General features: G+C 34.7%; 1 protein-coding gene across 1 annotated transcript; it reads left to right on the plus strand.

Moving 5' to 3' along the window:
* Window positions 1-5,182: 5,182 nt before the first annotated feature.
* On the plus strand, window positions 5,183-23,681 carry LOC126821779 (pre-mRNA-processing factor 39; the record flags this gene model as incomplete). The annotated part of the gene is made up of 12 exons (XM_050550278.1): window positions 5,183-5,325; window positions 6,298-6,465; window positions 8,148-8,343; window positions 8,814-8,924; window positions 9,373-9,537; window positions 10,022-10,148; window positions 15,755-15,963; window positions 16,215-16,274; window positions 16,899-17,080; window positions 17,716-17,796; window positions 18,516-18,645; window positions 21,069-23,681. Coding segments are annotated over 12 exons (1,641 nt in total), but the record flags the coding sequence as incomplete, so codon positions are not given.
* Window positions 23,682-25,290: the final 1,609 nt, after the last annotated feature.

Consider the following 25,290-nt stretch of genomic DNA (forward strand, 5'->3'; position numbering starts at 1 on the left):
ATGGAGTTCGAAGATGAGCATTTTCCGCTTAGGGTTAGCAGAGATAAGCAATTTGATTGGTTGATGCTTTGGGACACGATAACTTTTAATTGAGCTAGAATGTTCAAACTTGGTGTATGTGTTTATTAGGTCAATGCCTTGATGGAGTTCGAAGATGAGCATTTTCCGCTTAGGGTAAGCAGAGATAAGCAATTTGATTGGTTGATACTTTGGGGCACGATAACTCTCTTCCTAATTGAGCTAGAATGTTCAAACTTGGTGTATGTGTTGATTAGGTCAATGCCTTGATGGAGTTCGAAGATGAGCATTTTCCGCTTAGGGTAAGCAGAGATAAGCAATTTGATTGGTTGATGCTTTGAGACACGATAACTTTAGTTCTAATTAAGTGAGATTGATGAAACTTGGTGTATAGTTTCATTACAGTAATACCTTGACTAAGTTTGATAATGAGCATTTTCTGCTCAGGGTAAGCAGAGCGATTCGCAATTTGATTTTTATATGTGTCCTCTAATTATTTTCCTATGTCGGCGGGGGACATCAGCCTCACTGTTGGCTTGTTTTGTTCTATTAAATGCAACTTTATCTATAAGTAGCGTGACTATGGTGTGCAGTTTAAACTGCGTATGGTGTCTGATAAGAATACATCGAGCATATAGTGAGCAAACACACCGATCTAAAGACTGTCCTTAATTTTACAAAGACCTGCATAAAACACATGGTCCAATGAGAAATTGCACGGCAAACCAGTTTTACTTCCAAAATTTTAATTTATCACGCACATGCCAGATAAAGTCTGCTGGTCCTTGATTACACCCAATGGAGAAAACACACCAGTTAAACAATACACACCACTGACATTCATTTTTAACCCATCAGTTAATTAACACACCTCTGCAGAAAACGCACTGTCGCACAGTTATTTACCTCTAGCGTTAATTAATTCACCAAGTAATATTCAAGAAATTAATTTTCTTTCGATAGACGTACACCCCAGACAGAAATTTCTATGGCCTCCATGCACAGATCAACCCTTACTTAGTTCTTAGTGTAAGAGCTCTCATTATAATTATATTTAGTGTAATATGTGAACTAAACTAATGATAGATAATTATTTTTCATATAAATTTATCGTCGGTGAAATGTCAAAAGGGTGTTTCTCGGGAAATTATTCAAATACACTTTTTTTTTAAATCTACCAATTAATATGCACATTTCTGTCAAAACTGTGTATCTCTACGCCAATTAGAACTGTTCTGGGTATCATGTGTCCAAATGTTGTATCTTGATTTGTGGAAATTTTGAAATGCAAAAGGTTCTATTTCTTAATCTTTAGAAATTCTTATATACACCCTTTTGACACTTCACCAACGATATATATGAGACTTGAATTTTCCTGGTAATATTGGGTTATAATTCCTCAGAAATCTATGCGTGCAAAATTACATATCGGTAAACCACTTCGCAGTTTTTTTCATTTGGTAGTTGAGGTACTGAGATAAATGACCCAATATATCAGAAAAACTCAAAAGAAAGTTCTAAAATATTTTATAGCTGTTAGCCTTATCGAGTGTCCATAAATATTTGCTAATTTCCATGATTTTTCACTTTGGTTTATCAAATAACTGTTTAAATTGCAAACTCGGTAAACATTTTGTATTATTTAGTTTTAGCAAATTCTGTTTCTTTATTTGCAGAATGATATCGATGGAGCTAGAAAGGCCTATGATGAATTTTTTCTACATTATCCATATTGCTATGGATATTGGAAGAAATACAGTGATGTGGAAAAGAAGAGCAATAATATGGAAAAAGCCTGTGAAGTAGGTTCATTTTATATTTCTTAATATAGTTCGCGTCTGCGTCGGATTGTGAATCAAGATCAGAAAAAAAAGATAATTTTCATGAAATTGTAATTTTGAACATTTTCTTTTTTACATGATAAACGAATGCAAAGAATGGGGTCAGAGTTCAGTTTTTTCCCAGACATCATTGCTGATGAAGACTTTTGAACAAGACCAGACATGATGAATGTTTTTAGCAAGCCAATAATTGTTTCAAATCCAGTTTTAATATGATATAAGTATTTGATTAATATGATCACAATATTATTGTATGAATTGCGGCTCTTCTTATTTAGTTTGTTTATAAACGAGGTAAGTTTCAGGTGACCTTCATAAAAGAAAAATATGAGCTAATAATATACCTCACCTTTGCGAAATAAACAGTGATATATAATCAGAAATTTAGCATCTTTTATTTATCGTGGTGATAAAGAGTTGTGCCGTTGCCCCTATCCGTCCATTTTGACAAAACTATCTACCAAAGATCTTGGACCATAACTTCATGAATTATGGCCTCCCTGATGGTATGAAAAATCATATTTTTAGCTTGTGGACAGTCTTAGATGTCACAATTTTTGTCTGATTTTGATGGAACTTAAAATGTATGTTGATAACCCAAAGATTTTGGTTCCTTTCGAGATTCGCGCATATCGGATCGCAACTTCCTGAATTATGTCCCCTGATTATACTAAATATCGTGTTTTTAGCTTGTGGTCCCCCTAGAGGTCACAATTATTATCTGATCTAAAAATCATTTGAATATATCATTTGTACGCAAATAGTGTAAACATGGTATATCAAGGTTGTGGACCCTCAAGAGGCCACAATTTTTATCCGATTTTGATGAAACTTTAAATTTATGTTTATATCACAAAGATCCTCTAGAGGTTACAATTTCGATCCGATTTTGATGAGACTTGAAATACATGTTTTTAACCCCAAAATCTTGGTTCCTTTCGATATTCGCGCATATCGGATTGTAACTTCCTGAATTATGGCCCCTGATTGTACGAAAAATCGCGTTTTTAGCTTGTGGTCCCGCTACGGGTCACATTTATTATCCGATTTAAAAAAAACTCTGACTACATGTATATCCCCGTTACTCCGTGATGTCGGTTGAGTTCGAATTTTGTGAAAATCGGACCAAAACTGCCGGACAAAATAGCCACCCCTGTATGCAAATAGTGTAAACATATGGTATATCAAGTCACAATTTTGGTCTGATTTTGATGATACTTGAAATACAGTCATGTTTATAACCCAAAGATCTTGGTTCCTTTCGATATTCGCGCATATCGCATATTGTGGTCAATAGTGTAAAAATAGGGTATATCAAGGTTGTGGAACCTCTAGAGGCCACAATTTTTATCCGATTTTGATGAACCTTGGCTTTAAATTTATTTTTACATCACAAAGATCTTGGTTCCTTTCAATAATCGCGCATATCCAAACATAACTTCCTGGATTATGGCCCCTGATTCGAAAAATCCTATTTTTAGCTAGAAGTCACAATTTGTATTCAATTTTAAAAATTGTTTAAATATATCATTGTTACACATAATTGAGAGTTCAGTTCAAATTTCGTAAAAATCTGACCAAAACTACCAGACAAAATGGACGCTCCTTGTACACAAAACGTGTAAAGGTTGTGGACACTCTAGAAGTCACAATTTTTATCCGATTTTGATGAAACTTGAAATGTTTGTTTATAATCCAAAGATCGTGTCATACCAAGGTTGTGGACCCTCTAGAAGTCATAATTGTTATCGGGTTTTGATGAAACTTAAAATATATTTTTATGTCCCAAAGATCTCAGTTCCTTTTGCTATTTATGCATATCAGGCTGTAACTTCCTTGATTATGTTCCCTGATTGTAGGAAAAATCGTGTTTTTTAGCTAGTAGATTCTCTAGCTGTCACAATTTTTTATCCGATTTTAAAAAATGTTTAAATTAAATATATCACCATTCCACCAAATTGATGGTTGAATTCGAATTTCGAGAAAATCGAAACTAAACTGCCCGACAAAATGGGCGCTTTTTGTACGCAAATTGTGTAAAAGTATGTAATACAAAGGTTGTGGACCCGCTAGATGTCACAATTTTTATCTGATTTTGATGAAACTTAAAATATATATTTAAGTCCTAAAGATATTTGCGCACTTCAGACCATAACTTCCTGGATTATGGCCCCTGATTGTACGAAAAATTGCTTTTGTTTTTTAGCTTTATCTCTATCCATCTCTTGAAAAATGTGGGCGTATCTTGCCTGGCAACTGCTGGTCAATAGTATTGCATGACAGTTTGCTTAGCAAATGTATTTTGCATAGTTGGTAGAGAACACAAGATTTTAGTGCTGGGCGATATGGATAATTTTGATATGGCATTTGAAAGAGCTCCAACACGGCATTAATGAGTTTTGCCATGAAAGCGGCGCCCCGATCACTAACAAGTGTTCTGGGAAAACCATACCATTACATGAAAAACTATATTAATGGTCAAATAATCAGTGGTATCATTCTTAAAACAATGGCAATAATTATGCAATAAAAAAAAAAATGGCATGTTTTTAAATATTTTCCACACAATGTACAATGTACATGCATTTTGACCTCACCAGACTTTTCTATTCAGTTATACATGGATGGCAGATGTAATATTTTTTCTTGGTTTTATTGTTTTATTATCGAAGAAATGATTTACATTGTATCATGATGATTAATGATATTAGTTATATCACCCAGTCTGTTGAAAAGTTAAAATAGGCTTGTATCACCCAGCAGTATAGGATGTAAAATAGTCCTACTGTTTGTAGCCTAGCGATTTGATGTATGGTTTTGTTTTAATAAAATCAGCCAAATATTAAAGGCATAAATAAGGGGGATTTTTTTTTTGTTACTTTTTGTTTTTTGTGTGTGTGTTGGGGGGTGGGGGGTATAACAATATTAATTCAATCAATAATTACATAATCTAAAGATAAAATATTTAATTATGGGATCTGAAGACAAGGATAAATTCTTTTTTTTTTCATTTTTTGTTCATGAAACTTTATTGAATTTGTTTTGTGGAAATATGACATTTGTATCATTTCAGGAATAAAATGGAAAGTTGAAATGTGATAGGTTTGATGACAAAAATGTCTCGAATGTTCTATCATTAATTAATTAGTCATCAGAGTGAAGAAACTGTCAATTTAGACGGAAATCACGAGGCAGTGACAAATTGTTTACAAAAGTTTTGGTGGAAAGATTAAGTGACGGTAAAATTCGTATAATACTTTACGGGTCTAAAAAAACTACTGCGTTGAAATTCGGAAATTTATTGTAGATATTAAAGGAAATGTTCTATAAGATTTGATGTTGCTTTTCAGATTTTTGAGAGGGGTGTGAAAGGTATACCACTTAGTATAGACTTATGGATTCACTATATCACTTTCTATACAACAGAATTTGGAGAAAATGAAGGTGCTGAAGAAAAAATAAGAAAGTAGGTGTTGTATATTATTATGAGTAACAATTTAGGTGATTTATCTTGTAAAAAAAAAATACTTTAAGAACAAAACTGTGCTTTACTCATATTGCACCTCAATGATAGTTTATACTAACAAATAATATAACCATTATCTGCCTACAGTTATAGCAAGTCTATGTCAGTTAATCATAAAACTCATCGCAGGTGCTTGTAACATGGATAATATCTTTCAAATTAACATTTAGCGTAGGTTTAAAGTACCTAAGTCTCTAACTCTATATCATCCAAAGTCTTACATGTTGAAAACACAAATTATTTGTCAATTCAAATCAACATTGATGTTGTAATTAATGTAATCTTACCGGGAAAAGTTAGGCTTCTGATATGCAATATTTAAGACAAAATAAATTTTACCATTGGTACACGAATTGTGTACCATAGTGCGTTTCAGCGTCATTTGTAACAAGTGACCAGAAAGAACGAGGCTAGACATATTCAACAACTCCTGTCAAATGGTGACGCCATACCACGTCTGGAGAGCATGCGCAATAGACTGGAATAACCGGACGCTAGAAATTGGCATTCGGTTGAGACTTAAGCCGTATTTCGCTGGACATAACTGATTTGAAATTAGTCAAAATGGAAACAATAGAATGTAAATCAGTTTATATACAATCAGATTACATTATTATATGCTGTGTGACCCATTTGTGTCAATTTCTGATCCCAAATATTAGCGATTTAGCTCCTTTAAGTATAATACCTATTTTCTATATTGTTCATAAGCGAGGTAATCAAATTTAGGAGGTAATAACTCATCTGAACCCTCTTTATCAGTAGCATTATTTACATTTAAGAAAGGACATATACATATGATACCACCTCTTTCTCTTTTATCAAATTTAGGAGCATATAGCTTGTTTGAACCCTCTTTATCAACTGCATTTGTCGAACAAATTTAAATAAATTTTTATATGTTGTTTACAGGCTATATGAACGAGCAGTAGAAGCTTCAGGTACAGATTTTAAATCTGATAAACTATGGGATTCTTATATTGCCTGGGAAACCAGTAAAAACAACTTGAAACGTGTCACACAATTATATGAAAAGGTCTTATCTATACCCACACAACTTTATAGTCACCATTTTGAAGGGTAAATATCTATTTATATTTTAAATGTTCAGAATTAGAGAACTTTATTGAAGATTGCTGTGATCAGCTCATAATCATTGGCCATTAGTTGTATCTGAAAAAGACTTTCTTCAAATATCCAGGGAAAAAGCATGCTCCTGGCAGTGTTTGGTTTGGTTAGATTCAATCTCACCCACTACTGGACAGACCAATGATTCCTTTAGCAATTTATGGTGGGTTAACAACCAATCCATTACAACAAATCAGTCAGAATTAATCAGAGCTCAAAATGTGTTCATGTAAAAGTATATAATTAAAATTGCAGTATAGTATGTCACAATTTGTGAAATTTATTGTCAGCAATAAAGATACCTTCCTGAGTACAAACTGGGTAATTTGAGCGAATACCCCTGCTATTCTATAAAAAAATCTATTAAAAGATTTGTTGTCTTTAATCGCTGTCCATTTATCATAAATATCGAAACCTAATTAAATTCTCGGATTATCCACTGCCCACGTCTCTTTCCATGGTTTTTATACGCCCACATTGAAATGTGTAAGTATATTGTCGTCAGTCCGGTCATTGGTCCAGCCGTCGGTCCAGCGACCACAGTTGCTTGTGGATACTCTAAGACTGGCTAAAGTTAATATCTGATTCACTTGAATTTTATACACAGAGTTTAAGGTCATGAGAAGAAGCCTATTGATTTTCAACGGTTTCTGGCAGTCAGAGTTATAGCCCTTGATCTCTTTGAAATGTCTTGTGGACGCTCTAGAGGTTAAAGTTAATATCCGATTGACTTTAAATGTATGCACAGTGTTTGAGCTCGAGGGACGCAGTAACCTATTGATTTTCAATGATTTCCGATAATTACTGCCAGCGTTATGGCCCTTGATTGCTTTGAAATATCTTGTGGGCACTCTAGAGGCAAAAGTTAATATACGATTGACTCTAAATTTGTACGTACTGTTTAAGGTCAGGCAACGAAGAAGCCAATTGATTTTCAACTATTTTCGATAATTACTGCCAGAGTTATAGCCCTTAACCCTTTGAAAAATCTTGTAGAAGCTCTTGAGGCTAAACTTATATGCAGTGTTTAAGGTCATGAGACAGAATCCTATTCATTTTCTATGATTTCCGGTAATCACTGCCAGAGTTGAGGCCCTTGATCACTTTGAAAAATCTTGTAGACGCTCTAGAGGCTAAAAATCCATTTATTCAATCACTCACTCTAGCAGCTAAAGTTAATATAAATTGTTTAAGGTCATGAGACACAATCTTAACAAATTCTAATGTTTTCTGATAATTACTTCATGTGTTATTACTCGTAATCAGATTTTCATGTGTTGTAAATGTTCTCATTACTGACAAAAGAACAAAATATGCGACAACACTTGTTGACCGCACGGCCGACTTAGCTGCTGCGGGTGTATGTTTTGTTGCATGGCAACCTATCTTTATCTCAGAACCTGTTCCACTCTTAAGCTCATCAAGTTTATCAACATATACATTATGAGCTCAGTTTTGAGAGATCAGACAATCTTTGCATGCAGCCTTTGACATCACAGGAGCAGACATCCCTAATCAACAAGTTATTGGTTAGGGGAGACCCTTACATTTTTGTCATGTGTGCGCTCCATGGGTGTTTTTCAGGGAATCCAGTATTTGTCTAGTGAGATTGGATGTTTCTACTTTCCTTTCAGTTTCAAAAATCACATTCGAAAACATCATCCTAAAGAAACATTGCAATTAGATGAATTTTTAACGTTACGACAAGAGGTAGTGATATCTAGTAAGGATGAACATGAAGATGATGGAGGAGCTGATGAATTACCACCAGGTGAAGATGAACCACCAGGTGTTGATATTCCACCTGGCCTGGAAGACACAAATTCTGTGGTAAAAATAAAATTTAAAATGTTTTAAATTTTCAAGTACATGTACAACAGAATAACTGGCCATTGCAGGATTAATATAACTTGTATGTTATAACTTTATGTAACACATGTGCTTGAATCTAGGTAGGCGTGAGGAAGTAATTAAAAAAACAAATATGAGGTGAAGGTCAGTGAAATTGAATGCAGCATCTAACACGCACCTGTTGGATAGGGCAAATATACTTGTCTCTCCTTCGAATAAAATTGCAATGAATTGATAATCCTGATGAGATAGAATGTAAAACAAACATGATTAAGACTTTGTTTATAATATAGGGTGATATGGAAATTTGATTTGGCTGTTTATAGAAATAAGTTGAAATAGAAATTTGATTTGGCTGTTTATAGAAATAGGGTGATAAAGAAATGTGATATGTCTGTTTATAGAAAAAGAGTGATAAAGAAATGTGATTTGTCTGTTTATAATTATAGGGTGATAAAGATGAAGCTATTAAAGTTCAAGAAAGAGTAATAGAATTACGAGAAGTTATATACAAACAAAATGAAAACGAAGTCAGTAAAAGATGGGGTTATGAAGAAGCTGTAAGTTAATCTATCAGCATAGATCTGTAACAGCATGGCTGTATGTTTGACCCTAATTCTATTCTTTCTCTTTGAATCTTCAAGTCAACCCAATTTTAATTGGATACTAGTACGATAGTGCAAGGTAAATTTAATGTAGCATGAAAAAATTCTAAATGATGTATAGAAATGCCCCCACAAATAAGTTTCAATTGAAGTATGTCGCGGATGACTCCCAATGTTATGCAAATGCTTTTTAGCTTTAATTATTACCTTATGGCAGAATGTTTACAGTAGTTTTATTATTTTTGAGTTTGGAATAAACCAATCTGATTGCATTTTGATTCCATACACTAAGATATTTAGATCCAATTTGGTTGAAAATGAAGAAAAAACATTTGTTAACCTGTTTTAAAGTCTGAAATTAACTGAATTTAAAATTTTGTTTTTCCTCTTTGTGTTATTTTAGATCCGGAGGCCATATTTTCACGTGAAACCATTAGAAAGATCACAACTCAAGAATTGGAGAGAATATTTAGATTTTGAAATCAGTAATGGATGCCATGAGAGAGTTGTAGTTTTATTTGAGAGATGTATGATAGCATGTGGCTTGTATGAAGATTTCTGGATGAAGGTGAGACTATCATGTCACATTTTATCCAAACTGAATAGAAAGTTAGTAATTTTTTTTGTATAGAAATTAAAGCTTGTTTTGTACAATCTAATTTGAACATCCCTGGCATAACTGATTAGTCAAATCGCTTCAAGGATACCGTAAGATATTTTTGAAAAAATTTTCTTGTCGATTTTGTTAGCGGGTCAATATTCTCTTCCTAGCATTACACACATGATTATGAAACTATGAAATCAGGCCCGTAGTTAGCGGGGGGGGGGGGGGGGCCTTACTGTGCCCTTTTCATTGGATGCAATACGAATCCAACGTCCAGCGTACCCATATCAGCCGAGTGTCATTGGTTGGGCTGCCCCCCTCTCCCAGCTAGCTACAGGTCTGGAAAAATCGACTGTAAGTAATGTGACGAGATGCTAAATATTATTCCTTTGGGTACCTTTAATAATGCATTTTTCAGTAAGCTTACTTCACAAAATGTTTTTTTCAGTATGCTAAATATTTAGAACAACATAGTACTAGTGGTGTACGCAATGTTTATAAAAGAGTTTGCCAGATACATTTACCAAAGAAACCGTATATACACCTGGCTTGGGCAGCTTTTGAAGAAAGACAACGTAAGTTTTTGAAACCAGTAACTTTATCCATTCATTGTTAATCTTATTTGTGTTTTTTTGTTTTCTTTTTATCCTGCGCCGAACGAAGTTAGGGAGGGATATTGAATTGGGGTTCGTCCGTCCGTCCTCGTTTCCGGAGCATATCTCATAAACCGTTCAAGATATCTTTCTGAAACTTTGCACACACATCAACCTATTACAGTAGTTGTGCCTTTTGCTATTTAGGAATTTCTGGGATTTATATTTTTTATGTTTCCATGGAAACAAATTTGACTTAGTTTTTAGTGTATAATTTTGTTTCCGGGGCATATCTCATAAACCGTCCAAGATATCTTTCTGAAACTTTGCACACACATCAACCTATTACAGTAGTTGTGCCTTTTGCTATTTATGAATTTTTGAGATTTATATTTATTGTGTTTCCATGGAAACAAATTTGACTTAGTTTTTTTGGTGTATAATTTTGTTTCCGGGGCATATCTCATAAACCGTTCAAGATATCTTTCTGAAACTTTGCACACACATCAACCTATTACAGTAGTTGTGCCTTTTGCTATTTATGAATTTTTGAGATTTATATTTATTGTGTTTCCATGGAAACAAATTTGACTTAGTTTTTTGGTGTATAATTTTGTTTCCGGAGCATATCTCATAAACCATTCAAGATATCTTTCTGAAACTTTGCACACACATCAACCTATTACAGTAGTTGTGCTTTTTGCCAATAAGGAATTTCTGGGATTGATATTTTGTGTGTTTCCATGGAAACAAAAATGACTTAGTTTTTGGTGTACAATTTGGTTTCCGGAGCATATCTCATAAACCGTTCAAGATATCTTTCTGAAACTTTGCACACACATCAACCTATTACAGTAGTTGTGCCTTTTGCTATTTATTAATTTCTGGGATTTATATTTTTTGTGTTTCCATGGAAACACATTTGACTTAGTTTTTGGTGTACAATTTTGTTTCCGGAGCATATCTCATAAACCGTTCAAGATATCTTTCTGAAACTTTGCACATACATCAACCCGTTACAGTAGTTGTGCCTTTTGCTATTTAGGAATTTCTGGGATTGATATTTTGTGTGTTTCCATGGAAACAAATTTTACTTAGTTTTTGGTGTACAATTTTGTTTCTGGAGCATATCTCATAAATCGTTCAAGATATCTTCATGGTACTTATTTTGAATTTCTTAGATTTGATAATTTTCTGTGTTTCCATGGAAACACATTTGACTGTTCAAGATACCTTTAAAATAATTTTACCCATTATTTTATTTTCTGAAATCCAGCCTTCCATCCTGATTTTGTTTCTGGAGCATATTTTATTATCTGTTCAAGAAATCTTTTTGAAATTTTGTACAAACATTAACCTATTATAGTATTTTATTTTCTGATGTATAAGTTTATTGTTTAACATACAGCAGCTAATTGAGGTAGGCAAAGGTTGTTGTGCAAACCTTACAGGGAGTAGCGACCCTACCTTGCCGAGCTACTGTGATCAGAGTATGAAATTCTGTGAATTAATATTCCATGTGTTGGAATATGAGATTTGTCTAAAGCTCCAGTTCCCTCCACTTGCAAAATATCTCTCTTTTCTATGTAGTCATGTCTAATTTTTAAAACCAGAGCTTAATGTCATAAATTATTTCAAATCTTCTAGTAAATATCAATCAGTCATTTGTTTTCAGAAATAGAGAGCAATATCTACTAAACAGGGCCACAATATTAGGACCAGTGACACTGTTTGCGAAATCTGATACATTTTTATATTGATTACCAATAGCATAAACAAGTTATTTTTCCTTATTTCTTCCAAACAAGTGCAAGGTCGCGGGATGTTGATGACTAGTCATCTTGTTTTACTTGGGGTGCAAGACTTAAAAAAAAAAGTCTTAACCAGTATGATTGACATGAAACTTTAGATATAACTGCACAATTCCAAAAGAGAGCTGGTTTCTAGTTCATAGTGTGGTCGACCTTATTAACAAACCAGTCGATATATATTTATATATAGCTAAAACAGCAAAACAAGACTTGCTAGTAAAAATTAAATAGCTAATTCTGGCTTCTGGTGTTGAACTAAAAGTAAAGGTATTTTCTAAGTCTAACAACTCTGAAACAGGGGATCTGAACATTTAGCCAGAGTTGAACGATATGAAAGGTTTTGTTAAAAGTAAAATCACTTGAGCATTTTTAGTCCACAGTGTATGGTTCTCAGTTTTTATCCTGTGCTGAATGAAGTCGGGTTCGTCCATTCGTTCCGATAACATTTCCGGAGCATATCTCATAACTCATTCAAGATATCTTTTTGAAAGTTTGTACACACATAAATCTGTTACAGTAGTTGTGCCTTTTGCTTTTAGGAATTTCTGGGATTTATATTTTTTGTGTTTCCATGGAAACAAATTTGACTTTTTCGTGTACAATTTTGTTTCTGGAGCATATCTCATTTCAAAATATCTTTTTGAAACTTTGCACACACTTGATTTATATATTTTGTGTTTCCATGGGAACAAATTTGACTCAGTTTTTGGTGTACAATTTTGTTTCCGTAGCATATCTCAAACCATTCAAGATATCTTCATGAAACTTTGTACAGACATCAACCTGTGTGCCTTTTGCTAATTAGAAATTTTTATGTTTCCATGGAAACAAATTTCTCTGTTGAATGTTTTTTGAATTTTTGTCCCCTGATTTTCGAAGAAAGCAGGGGAATGTTGTAATGGGTTCGTCTGTCTGTCTGTCCGTCCAATACACTTTTTGGGACACAATAACTTTTTCTAATTGAGCTAGAATGCTCAAAATTAGTGTAGTGTTTATTAGGTCAATACCTTGATGGAGTTCGAAGATGAGCATTTTCTGCTTAGGGTAAGCAGAGGTTCCAATTAAGTGAGAGTGAGGACACCTGGTGTATAGTTTTTTTCACATCAATACCTTGACTAAGTTTCATAATAAGCATTTTCTGCTTAGGGTAAGCAGAGCAGTAAGCAATTTGATTGGTTGAGACTTTGAAACACTATAACTCTCCTTCTAATTGAGGTATAATGTTCAAACTTGGTGTAGGTCTTCCTTAGGTGAATGCATTGATGGAGTTCGATGATAAACATTGTCTACTTACGGTAAGCAGATATAAACAATCTGATTGGTTGATGCTTTGGGTCACGATAACTTTGTTTTTAATTAAGTGAGAGTGATGAAACTCTTGAGTGTAGATTCATTATATACCTTGACTAAGTTTGATGATGCGAATTTTCTGCTTAGGCTAAGGATCGATAAGCAATTTGAATGGTCAAGACTTTGGAACATAACTCTGCTTTTAATTGAGGTAGAATGTTTAAACTTGATGTAGATGTTCATTAGGTGAATGTCTTGACTGAGTTCAATGATTAACATTTCGAGCTGAAGCTAAGCAGAGCTAAGCAATTTCATTGGTTGATGCTTTGGGACAAGATAACTTTGATTCTGTCTGATAGAGAGTGATGAAACTTAGTGTATAGTGTTTGATTGCTTGATACTTTTGAAAAAAATAAAAGTGCGATTAATGAATATGTTTCATCTATTTATTTTGGGATTTCGGCGGGGGACATCAGCCTCAATGTTGGCTTGTTACTACACATTTTTGGCGGTAACTTTTTCCTGAATGGCGATATTTTTTAGAGTTATCTTTTGTCTATTAAAGATACATTAGTTTGAGTTGACCATTCTTGCTATAATAATTCAAAAATAGATGGTAAAAAAAAGAAAATACTGAAAATTTCAGTCAAATTACTTGATTCTGAACGAAGTTGTCACCGTTGGAAGTTTAGACTAGAAATAGGGATTATCGAGTAACATTCTCAATGGCCTTTCATCACCAGTTTCCGGTAGTGACGCCAGTGACTAACGGTAAACGTTAGCTTGGTCGGCTATTTCTTGATTTAGTTTTAAATAGACGACAGTTTAAATCCAAGCTGTATCCAAGCCATCTGAGGGTCTACAGAGTTGATTTTGAGCTTGTCATGTAAATAAAGGTCTAATTAATAATTTCTATAATTTCTGAAGCCTAAATAAAGACTTGCAATAGGCAGATTTAGCTCTTGCATAATGTATGCTTAATTGATCTAGATAGGTATTTACAGTAAAGGTAATAATAAACTAATTATTAAGAGACAAAAGAATTAATTATTTGTATTCAAGTATGAATCGGTGGCTTTTTTTTTGATAGTTTCTATTCAAAATGGTGGATATGAGCAATATACTTTTTTTTTTCTTATTTGGGATTATTGGATTATGCCTTCTGTTTGATCTTTTTCTTACTGCAGTTGCCGGTACTGTTAATAAATGAAGCCAGTTTTGTTGTTACAGTTTATAAATATTCTTGGGGTTGTCGAAAGTCAGTTATTATTAAATCAAATGCCATGGGTCGCAAGCAAAAAATTGAACAGCCTTCTTTAACGTCCGATAATGATAGTAGAATGTCAGATTATTTTAGTATGCTATCACCAATATGCTCCAAGACCACAGATGATACTGACATCAGCTCTCATCCATCTGATGATATTACTTCCTCCTTGGGTGTTGAAGTGATTATTCCACTTCCACAATAGGTCTACCTTAAAAGTCTTCGGCAGAGAAACAATTCGACAAGCATAAAATTTTAAGTGCATTTGGAAAAGGTTAAACTTTAGGGATAAATGGAAATGTTCAAATCCTTGGTTAAGGTATGATGCAGCTATCAACACAATGTTTGTTCCACTTGTGAATCAGCTAATTTTACAAATTCATTCACAACTGGTTGTAGTGTACTAAAAAAGCTTTCAAAGAATTTTATAAATTGTAATATTGTATGTATATTGTATGTATTTATATTGAAAGTAAAATATGTAGTAAAACTTACAGATTATTAATTATTATATGCCCACATTGAAATGTGGTCGTATAGTGTCGTCGCCCAAGTCCGTCCGTCGGTTCGGCGTCCACAATTGTTTGTGGACGCTCTAGAGGCTAAAGTTAATATCCAGTGTTTGAAGTCATGAGACGAAGAATCCTATTAATTTTCAGCGACTTCTGATAATTACTGCCAGAATTATGGCCCTTGATCACTTCAAAAAATCTTGTGGACGCTCTAGAGGCCAAAGTTAATAGAGACGAACAAGTAAATTGATTTTGAACTTTATAAAAACCAAACAAATTCTGATGATTTTCTGATAATTACTTAATGAGTTGTTACCCTTAATCAGATTTTAGTGTATTATTAATGTTTCAGTACCGAAAAAAGTAAAAATATGCGACAACTCTTGTTGACTTCCGGATAATTTAGCTGCTGTGGGCGTATGTTTCATTGCCTGGCAACGTATCTTTAATTTGGGGGGGGGGGGCAGAAAAAATAAATGGTTAATAAATTAAAATGAAAAATTGGCAGAAGAAAATTGGAACTCAGAGTGAGCACTGCTTGCCGATCTACTGTGATCAGAGTATGAATCTTCTGATTTGTCCCATTGATATTCCAAAAAGTTGTTTTTCCTTAGCCTTCAAAACAAGTGCAAGGGTGCAGGATGGTGATGACTAGTCATCATGTTTTTAGTTGCAATAGTTTAATAACAGTTTTATTGTAATGTACAGAGAACTATACAGCAGCTAGAGAAGTATTACGTGGTATAGAACAGAATGTTAAAGGGTTAGTCATGGTAGCTATAAGACGAATTAGTCTAGAAAGAAGACAAGGAAACCATACAGAAGTTGAACAGTTATTTGAAGAATATATTCGAACAGCTGCCACGCCCACCATTCGATCTTTCTTTTCGATAAAATATGCCAGATATTTACAGAAGGTTAGATTTATTAGTTCATTATCGAATAGTCTTCCCATATATGCTTCAGATCATTACGTCCGGTTGATCTTTCTTTCTTTCTTTAGGGCCCCACTACAACCCTGACTACGCAAGGACTTACAACCCCAAACCCCACTACAGAGGTTTTAGGGTACCTGAAAAAAAAATAAAAAAATTATGCTACAAAGAAACACACATTCCTATATTTATATTTTGTTTCATCCCATAATCTCAGACTTTTATTATTTCAGTTGAAAGAGAATGCAGATAAAGCTCGAACTATTTTAAAAGAAGCAATATCTCATGATCAGGTTAGCTATTATTTTAGTACAATTTACAGCTATTACCAGTTTGTCTGTAAATTAGTAATAATATCAGTAAAACCAATAAGCTTGCATACCGATCGCTAGTCAATTTTTTGCATATTTTGATTATATGAAATTAGCTAAGACATTTTTATGCACCCACATTTCAGTTTTTCGACAATTGTCTTGTGAAAGTAATAGAGGCTGCAGTTTTCAAGGGATTTTTTCAAATTTGCTGTGAAGCTCATGAGGAGACGAAACCTTTCAGTTTTCAGAGTTAGACAACCTTCCTTTCTGGAGTTGTGCCCCCTTTTCAGTAAAGCTTGTGTAAGTGACAGGCTACGTTTTTTTTCAAATTTGGTGTGAAACAATGGGATCATGACAGGACGAAATGTATTGAGTGGTTAAACATATGGGATTAAGATTATAGGGTCTATCATTGAGCCATGATTCATTGTTTTCATCTCAGACTTTTATGTTACAAGGAGTAGGGTTGTCTGCCTAAACTCATGGGTTTACTCTGTGTCCTCCATTCTCATCTACCATATGTACGTCCTGAGATTACCTAAACCCTCTCTTACCCTGTCGCCTACCCAGTGATAAAAGGTCTTAACATTTTTTCCTTTTTAGAAAAATGAGAAATTGTTTATGCAGTTATTAGATGTAGAATATCAGTGTCATCCAATAAAGATAGATAAAGTCATGGAACTCTTCGAAAATGCATTTAAAAGTGATATACCTAAAACATCAAAAGTGAAATTATCACAAAGAAGAATGGAATTTCTTGAAGATTTTGGTAACTGTGTCAAAGTGTATGTATACAAAATTGTCAAAGATATAAACTTTTGGTTTGTCTTAGTTTTACCTGACGTAATCTGAATTGTCCAAACCCCAAATGTTTTGTGCGTGCAGACCACAGTTCTGTCATCCCTACATGCCATGAATCTAATGCCATAAATGTGTGTGTCAAGGAGTAGAGTATTTGTCTAATCTTGTAGTTCTTGTAGTTTTAAACACCCATTTATCCCTTGCTAGAACGTAATTCTACTTGTCAAGCTGGGCTGTGCCATTAAATATATAGAATACAATCAGACTGGGCTGCATAGAGTCACTCCAGGCCTCGAATTCTAATCTTTTTAGGGCACTGTCAGTTTGGCCTCGGGTTTTTGGCCAAATTTAGGGGCACCAAGGCCAATGATCGGGGCATCCAGGCCAAAAAGTTTTCAGTGGCAGGGCACCGAGGCAAAAATGTGTTTTTCTTTATAACTGGCTTAATCAAGGATCAGTATGTGGTCTACAAGGTTTTTATTGAAGTGTAAATCAGGGTTATTATTAATCCAATTTGAAACAAACGGGAGGGATTATGCAACTTTATATTAGTCATGTACATATTTCGATTAGTTTCATGTTTTGCGGAATATTAATTGTATTTTTTTGGTTATTTAAGAATAACAGAGGCATATGATGAACATCAGAAACTAGTGAAAGATATGACTAGTGATAGTAGAAAACGATCTGCTGATTCAAGGTATGTTAAAGTACTGTTCAGATTGAAATTCCTACAGATTGACATTTATAGTAGTCTATATTTGTTGTAAATCTGGGATCTTTCATTTTTTAAGCTGTAGGTATGCCTGCTCTTTCTCATCGTCGGTATCCCCAGTGGTATCATTCCGTTAATGCCAATTAACATACGGGCTATAGCCATGGCATTGTTACTATCTTCTCTCATGGCTAGAGAAACGACCACGTGTGTAGTAAATTCTTTGACTGACCTGTTAAATAATCTAACTTATTTTGTATTTAAAAATCCAAGGGTATGCTTTTAATTATTTATGTCAGAACAAATCATCAACCAGTTTGGAACAGGTCATTTCATAACCTGTCAAAGTAGGGAAGGATAAAGAAATGAAATGCCAAGAATGAATGAATTATCGAACCGTTAACTTAGAACCATATCACTAATAATTTAAACTTTTTTATTATGATCAAGTCTTCCGATTCCCAGCTATATTGTGATACAGCTATTTTAATCTATAAATATTTAATAAATGTGAATAAATCGCGGACACTGGTTACCGTTGGGTTTTCAACGACCAAGTAACTGACATTAGTTATTGCTGAAATAGAAACAGTATTAAACTAAAAAAATTAAATTTCATCTCAATAATTACCGCATGTAGCATGTATATTTCACAAACTTAGGTCATGAGAAACTGACAATTAATTATCCAATTGTTATTCCAGTGAAGGTTCTGTAGAGAAGAAAAGTAAAACAGAAATATCTTCTAATGGAACAACTGGTGATACTTTGATTAAATCTCACACATCAACTACTGATCCCAGTTCTTATGATTATCATTGGGATGCATATTCAGTAAGTCATTATAAATCTGTGTCTTCAAAATTGCTTTCTTCTGGTTGAAAATGATCTGAAGGAGGCTTAATGACAATTGTCTAGAACTATATTATGTGTTGTCTTTGTCACATGTATTACTCAAGATATTTTTAATGGTGCTCTATATTTATCTACCCTTCCCATCTAGCATTATAAATGTTTTCTCAAAATACTGCACCTATAGAAAGGGTTACCTCAAAAGACTGCAAGTCCATAAGGGACACCTTAGTCTGAAGTCACAAGATGTAACTTTTCTTGTGGATATATACTATTCAAAAAAAGTAGGGGATATTTGATTTTTAAGTGTTATTAAAGTCACCTAATGAAACTGACGAAGAAACAAATGACAAAATGAAATGAAGTTCACATTCATCGATTTATTCCAAATGATCGTTAGACTAAGTAAGGCACAGACTGACCATTATAAGGGTAAAATGATACCCGGGGTCAAACAGCAAAGTTACCACAGCATCACAACCAAGTCAGTAACGGGTAAATCCTCCTCTGTTTGCCAAACAAGCATTGATCCGACGTGGCATACTCCTAATGAGACGTCTAAGGTCATTTTGGTCCAGATTGTCCCATTCCTGTTGCAACGCAGCAGCAAGTTCTTGGACATTGGCAGGACGTTGTTGACGTTGACGTAACCTCTGTCCAAGCATGTCCCAGACATGCTCGATGGGGGAGAGGTCGGGACTCAGTGCTGGCCAAGGTAATGTGGTGATGTTCTGTTGTTGGAGGTAACCTGTAACGATCCTGGCCCTGTGACATCTTGCGTTGTCATCCCGGAAGATGAAACGGCGGCCATGACGTCGTGCGAACGGCACAACATGGACTGCCAAGATGTTGTCCCGGTAGTACTGGCCTGTAACACGCCCTGCAACAACATGTAAAGCCGTTCTTCCAGCAACAGTGATGCCTCCCCACACCATAACAGAACCACCCCCAAATCGATCATGTCTGATGACGTTAACGTCTTGGAAGCGCTTGTTTCGACGACGCCACACCCTCCTACGTCTGTCCAAAAAATCAACAGTGAACCTTGACTCATCTGAAAACATCACATTGCTCCAGCGTCGATTATCCCAGTGTTGACGATCCCTACACCAACGACGTCTTGCCTGAATGTGATGATCTCTCAAACAAGGGATCACGCGAGGACGTCGGGCGCGAAGGTGACCCCTATGCAGTCGATTCCGAATCGTCTGGCCACTCACTCTCACACCAGTGTCTGTTTGAAGACGAGCGCTGATCTGATTTGCTGTGATGACACGATTTCTCAAGGCCAAGGTACGGATAAATCGATCCTGGGCTTGAGTTGTCGCCCTTGGTCGACCTGAGCGTGGTCTGTCCTGTACAGATTGTGTATCACGGTATCTGGACCATAGCCTGCTTATGACAGACTGAGAAACATTCATCGTCCGCGCCACAACCGCCTGTGTTGTGCCGATCTGTAGCATGCCAAGGGCACGTAACCTTTCATTTTGGGTAAGCCGACGCATATCAAAATTTGTTTTCTGGTCACTAAAACAATTAAACTGATGTTTCCACCCTGGAATTCAATGCCACAATGACTGTAACATTCAAAGTCAGAGTCGTGCAAATCTTGGGTTGGACCCCCATGATGATCCCAAGCATCACCTGCATTCCATGCGGTAGCTATTGGTGCGTTTGGGCGTCACATGTAACTGGAAATGTTTCTTCTGTTAGGTTCTATAGTGACTTTTTTCGTAGTCATTTGCATATTTTAGTATTATGCCCCCAAAATCAAATATCCCCTACTTTTTTTGAATAGTATATATGGATTTCTAGCACAATCAACATTGGGTTTATTAAAATACTCATAGATATGAAACCCTTTCGAAATCCAGTCATCACCTGCAGAGTTGTTGACCTTGTCATTAAAAGCTTAATAAATGTATGACACAAAAAGTGAGATGCAGCTAACAAATTTAAATTACAACCAGTTATTTACAGCTAATGCTAATTAACCAAATACATCTTACTTAGAGGGAAGCTGAAATCTGTGTGAAATAGCTTTATTTAATGTCCGCTTCCACCGAGGTGATATCGTTGAAATCTGGTTGATTGAAGGCTTTTATAGCAACCAGCTTACTGATGATTGATTAGGTGTCCAGTAGGTCAGTCAGGCCAGAGTGTTTTAATAGGCCTTGCATGTTAATTATTAAAGTAAGAGTTTAAAAAACAAAATGTTATACTTTCTGGGATTCTGAAACAAATTCTTATCTGCAAAACATTAAAATGGTGACAACGTTTTATAAACATTCTAAATGACTAAACTGCCGGTAGACAGACGCATGTTTTTTTTTGTTTGGCAACCCTTATAAAAGTTTGATAATGATATTAAATATTTACTTACATACTTCTATTTTGTATTTCAGAATAGTGCTTATTCTTCTTATAATCCCCATTATTATAACTACAGTTCATATTATCAACAACAGTATTAAGAATTAATCTCGGTTTAATATAATAATATAAAACTATGTAAGAACTCATTTAAGAGTTTCATGTAACTGAAATTACCAAAACATGTGTAACAAGATCTGTGATTTGTTTTGTGTGCTATATTGTTTATCAAGAAAAGAACTTGAAATGTGGAATAGTAATGAATTGTGCATACCTCTTAAAAGAGTACAAGATAATTGTACATGTGCTGAGTAACTGAATTTCATTGATGCTAAAAAAATGATTTGGTACCTGTACATAAACCTTGATTAGGTTTATGCCTTCCTTTCGATAACCCGTTTACACTTGGAGGTGATAAGTGTGCCATTCTCGGCACGGTACCAGGCCACGATAAGTTTCAAGAAATTGACCTGTTCACATTGCTGTACAATAACCAGTCTCGGAACAGTGCCAGGCACGCCAAATATGAAACTCTTCACAGAAAAGTTAATTTCAGTCCCTTTGTAAATTACTGGGATGAGAACATTTTATTGCGGTTGATTTAGTTTGGGTGGCCATTTTGACAGAACTGTCAAAGTTTGCGGAAAAAAAAGACAAAGTTTATTTGACGCATGCGCAGTGATCTGTACTGTGTACGGTTCTTAGACCGGATAGTGTTTACACGTCAGTGGGCCACATTGGCACGATTATGTTTAACCCATTTATACTACCCAAAAATTAAACGGGGTTAGTTACACATTCGATGGCCCTTGCCAACCATGGACGTGTTCATTTAAAAGTGGTTCTTAATATTTTTTATTGAGTTATAATAAGCCCTTTAACAAGAACTTGGTTTTGTTTTTAGTTAGTTTGTTGTATTTAGAGTGCAATTTTTTTCTATCACATTGAAATGTCACCACCATCCATCTGTTGGCCTGTCTTTCATCCACAATATGAGCACTCTATATAATCACTTGTAGAGTTATTGTCCTTGCTTCATTTTGTAGAATCTTGTGAATGCTCTAACATCACAAGTTGTAAACTTGTATTCATTACTCGGTATTCAAATGAAACAAATTAAGGTACCTATTGAATTTCAACAATTTCCATTAATTACTTGTAAAGTTATGGCCCCTGTTGAATGGTTTTAATAGCAAAGTCATCATCTGTTCTACTTGGCCTATGTTTTTACTTGTAAAGTTATGGCCCCTGTTGAATGCTTTTAATAGCAAAGTCGTCATCTGTTCTACTTGGCCTATGCTTATACACCAACATGGAAATGTGATTACATATTTTCATCGCCCCCGTCCGTACAAACATCCTTCGTCCACAATTTCTTGTAAACCCTCTAAAGACTACATTTATCATCTGATTGTTTTGAAATTGATATATGTTGTTTACATTTCAATAATTTCCATTAATTTTTCTGTCTAACGAGAAAAGTTATCATCTGATCTGTATGAAATTTAAACAGATCATTTAAATTACTGACAATAATTATGTCTAGAGTTACCGCCCTTGTTGAACCTTGTGAACATTCGAATGACGAAAGTTATCATCTGATCTGTACGAAATTTAAATGGATTATTTAAATTCCTGAAACGAAGAATCTTATTGAATTTCAGCAATTTCAAATAATTATTTGTAGAATTATGGCCCTTGTTGAACCTTGTGAACGCTTGAATGATGAAAGTTATCATCCTATCTGTATGAAATTTTTATATGCATTATTTAAATTAGTGAAATGAAGAAGCCTATTGAATTCCAGCCATTTCTGTCAATTACTTCTAAATTTATGGCCCTTGTTTTACTTTGTTGAACTTGTGAACGTTCAAATGACAAAAGTTGTAATCTGATCTGGACGAAATTTATATACATTATTTGAATTAGTAAAACTAAAAAGCTGGTCAAATTTCAACAATTTCTGTAAATTACTTCCAGAGTTAAGGCCCTTGTTTCAGTTTGCAGAACCTTGTGAACCCTCAAACGATGAAAATTATAATCTAATCTGTATGAAATTGTCTTGTAAATCAATGCCCCCAATTATCAACAAAAGAATAAATGTCTGACAACCCTTGTCGATTGCACGGACGATTTAGCTGCTATGGGCGTATGTTTCGTTGTCTAGCAACCTATCTTTTGATTATTGCGATGAATCACAATTGGAATAATTTCTGATAATATAGTTTCCTAAAATCTTGTGAACCTGCCAATGGTGTTATACATTATAAAGAATTTTCTTTTTATTTACATTGTAGTCTTTGTTTAGTTGCTTGGCAACCTGTCTTTGTTAAATATGTAGTGTTGTTGTTATTTCAAGTACTGCTAAGTATTTGTGAAAGATAAAATTATATTCATGCAGAACAGAAAATCTGCATTGATTGGATGGGAACATGGAAATGTAGTCTAGAGTCTAGACGGAAGTAAATTCTGTCCCCTCTTGTGCGGGTATAATTCCCCAATCAAGTGCACACTTTTAGAGGTTAATTATACCTTATTTTAGTTGCCTAGTTACATAACCAACAGGAAGCAATCAGCGGAAAAAAATATCTACATTACTTTTTCCTGTAAACTTGACCAAAATAAAGTCTTATTCAAAACGTAAAGCTTGTTGTTTGTGGTTTTTAAGATGCATTTATATAATATTCAGATAAAGAGCTGTTATAATAGTTAAAAAATAATGAATATATTTAAAATTTTAGTCAATTTACTTTATTCTGAGTGAAGTTATAAGAGTGTTTGAAGTAGTGATGGTTATAATCGGTTTCAACATCGGTAATTGGCCTATTGGGAGAAATCGGTATCGGCCGATACACGGCCATTTTGCTGATACTGGAGTTTTCGATATCTGTTCAATACGTCTCAGTTGTGAACAAATCATTATTTTGCTTGACACAGGGTGCATCTAAATAGTCACCAAAAGTTTTATTTCGGTTGTCGTGCTTGTTGCTATTTAGACGTACTGGTAATAAAAGACTCTTTGTGGGCTTAAAAAGGAAAGAATAAACAGTACGAAATCCTTACCACTCTTCTTTATCTAAATTGCCACATGCACGGCAACCGAAATATAACTTTTATATTTCAGTTGCTATTTAGAGGTACCGGTAATATAAGACTCACATAATAGGGGCTATAAAAAGAATAAACAGTACAAAATCCTTACTGGTCTCCGGTTTCTTTTTTTAATCCTTATTCACACACTGTTTGAGAACTCGGGTCTCTCAATGCGATTTTTGAGAATACCATTTCTGCTCATGTGCAGACAGACATTAACGTACAACAGGTACAACAGGCCACCTGATAAAACTTTTTGATTGGATAGGGAATAGATTCATAGAAATTGGAGAACACAGTCAGTACGTCGCGTAGGCCCCTCTTCAATCTGTTTTCAATGCGTGCTGATATTGCAAGATCACAAACTAGGCTACTGCATTTTTATATGCCCACATTTTCATGTGGACGTATATTGTCGTGGCCCCTGTCCGTCCGTTCGTCCACAATTTGTTTGTAGATACTCTACAGGTCACAATTTTTATCTGATTTTGACGAAACTTGAAATATAGGTCTATCTCCCAAAGATCTTGGATTCTGTTGATATTGGCATGTATCGGACCATAACTTCATGGATTATGGCCCCTGATTGGACGAAAAATCACGTTTTTACTTTGTGGACACTCTAGAGGTCACAATTTTGATGAAACTTGAAATGCATGTTTATAACGCAAATATCTTTTGTTCTTTCAATATTCGCGCATATCGGATCGGAACTTACTGAATTATGGCCCCTGATTGTATGAAAAATTGCGTTTTTAGTTTGTGGTACCTCTAGAGGTCACAATTTTTATCCAATTTAAAAATAAAAGTTTTTGTACATCACCGTTACACCCTAATGATGGTTGAGTTCAAATTTCGTGAAAATCAGACCAAAACTGCCGGACAAAATGGCCACCGTTTGGACGCAATTTGTGTAAAAATATGATATATCAAGGTTGTGGACCCTCTAGAGGTCACAATGTTCATCCGATTTTGATGAAACTTGGAATGCATGTTTATATCCCAAAGATCTTGGTTCCATTCAATATTCGCGTATATCGAATCGAAACTTCCTGAATTATGGCTCTTTATTGTACGAAAAATTGCGTTTTGAGCTTGTGGTCCCTATATAGGTCACAATTTTTATCTGATTTAAAAAAAAAAAACGCGTGAATATATCAC

The sequence above is a fragment of the Patella vulgata genome, chromosome 5 (genome assembly GCF_932274485.2).
Source record: "Patella vulgata chromosome 5, xgPatVulg1.2, whole genome shotgun sequence".
Classification (NCBI taxonomy): domain Eukaryota; kingdom Metazoa; phylum Mollusca; class Gastropoda; family Patellidae; genus Patella; species Patella vulgata.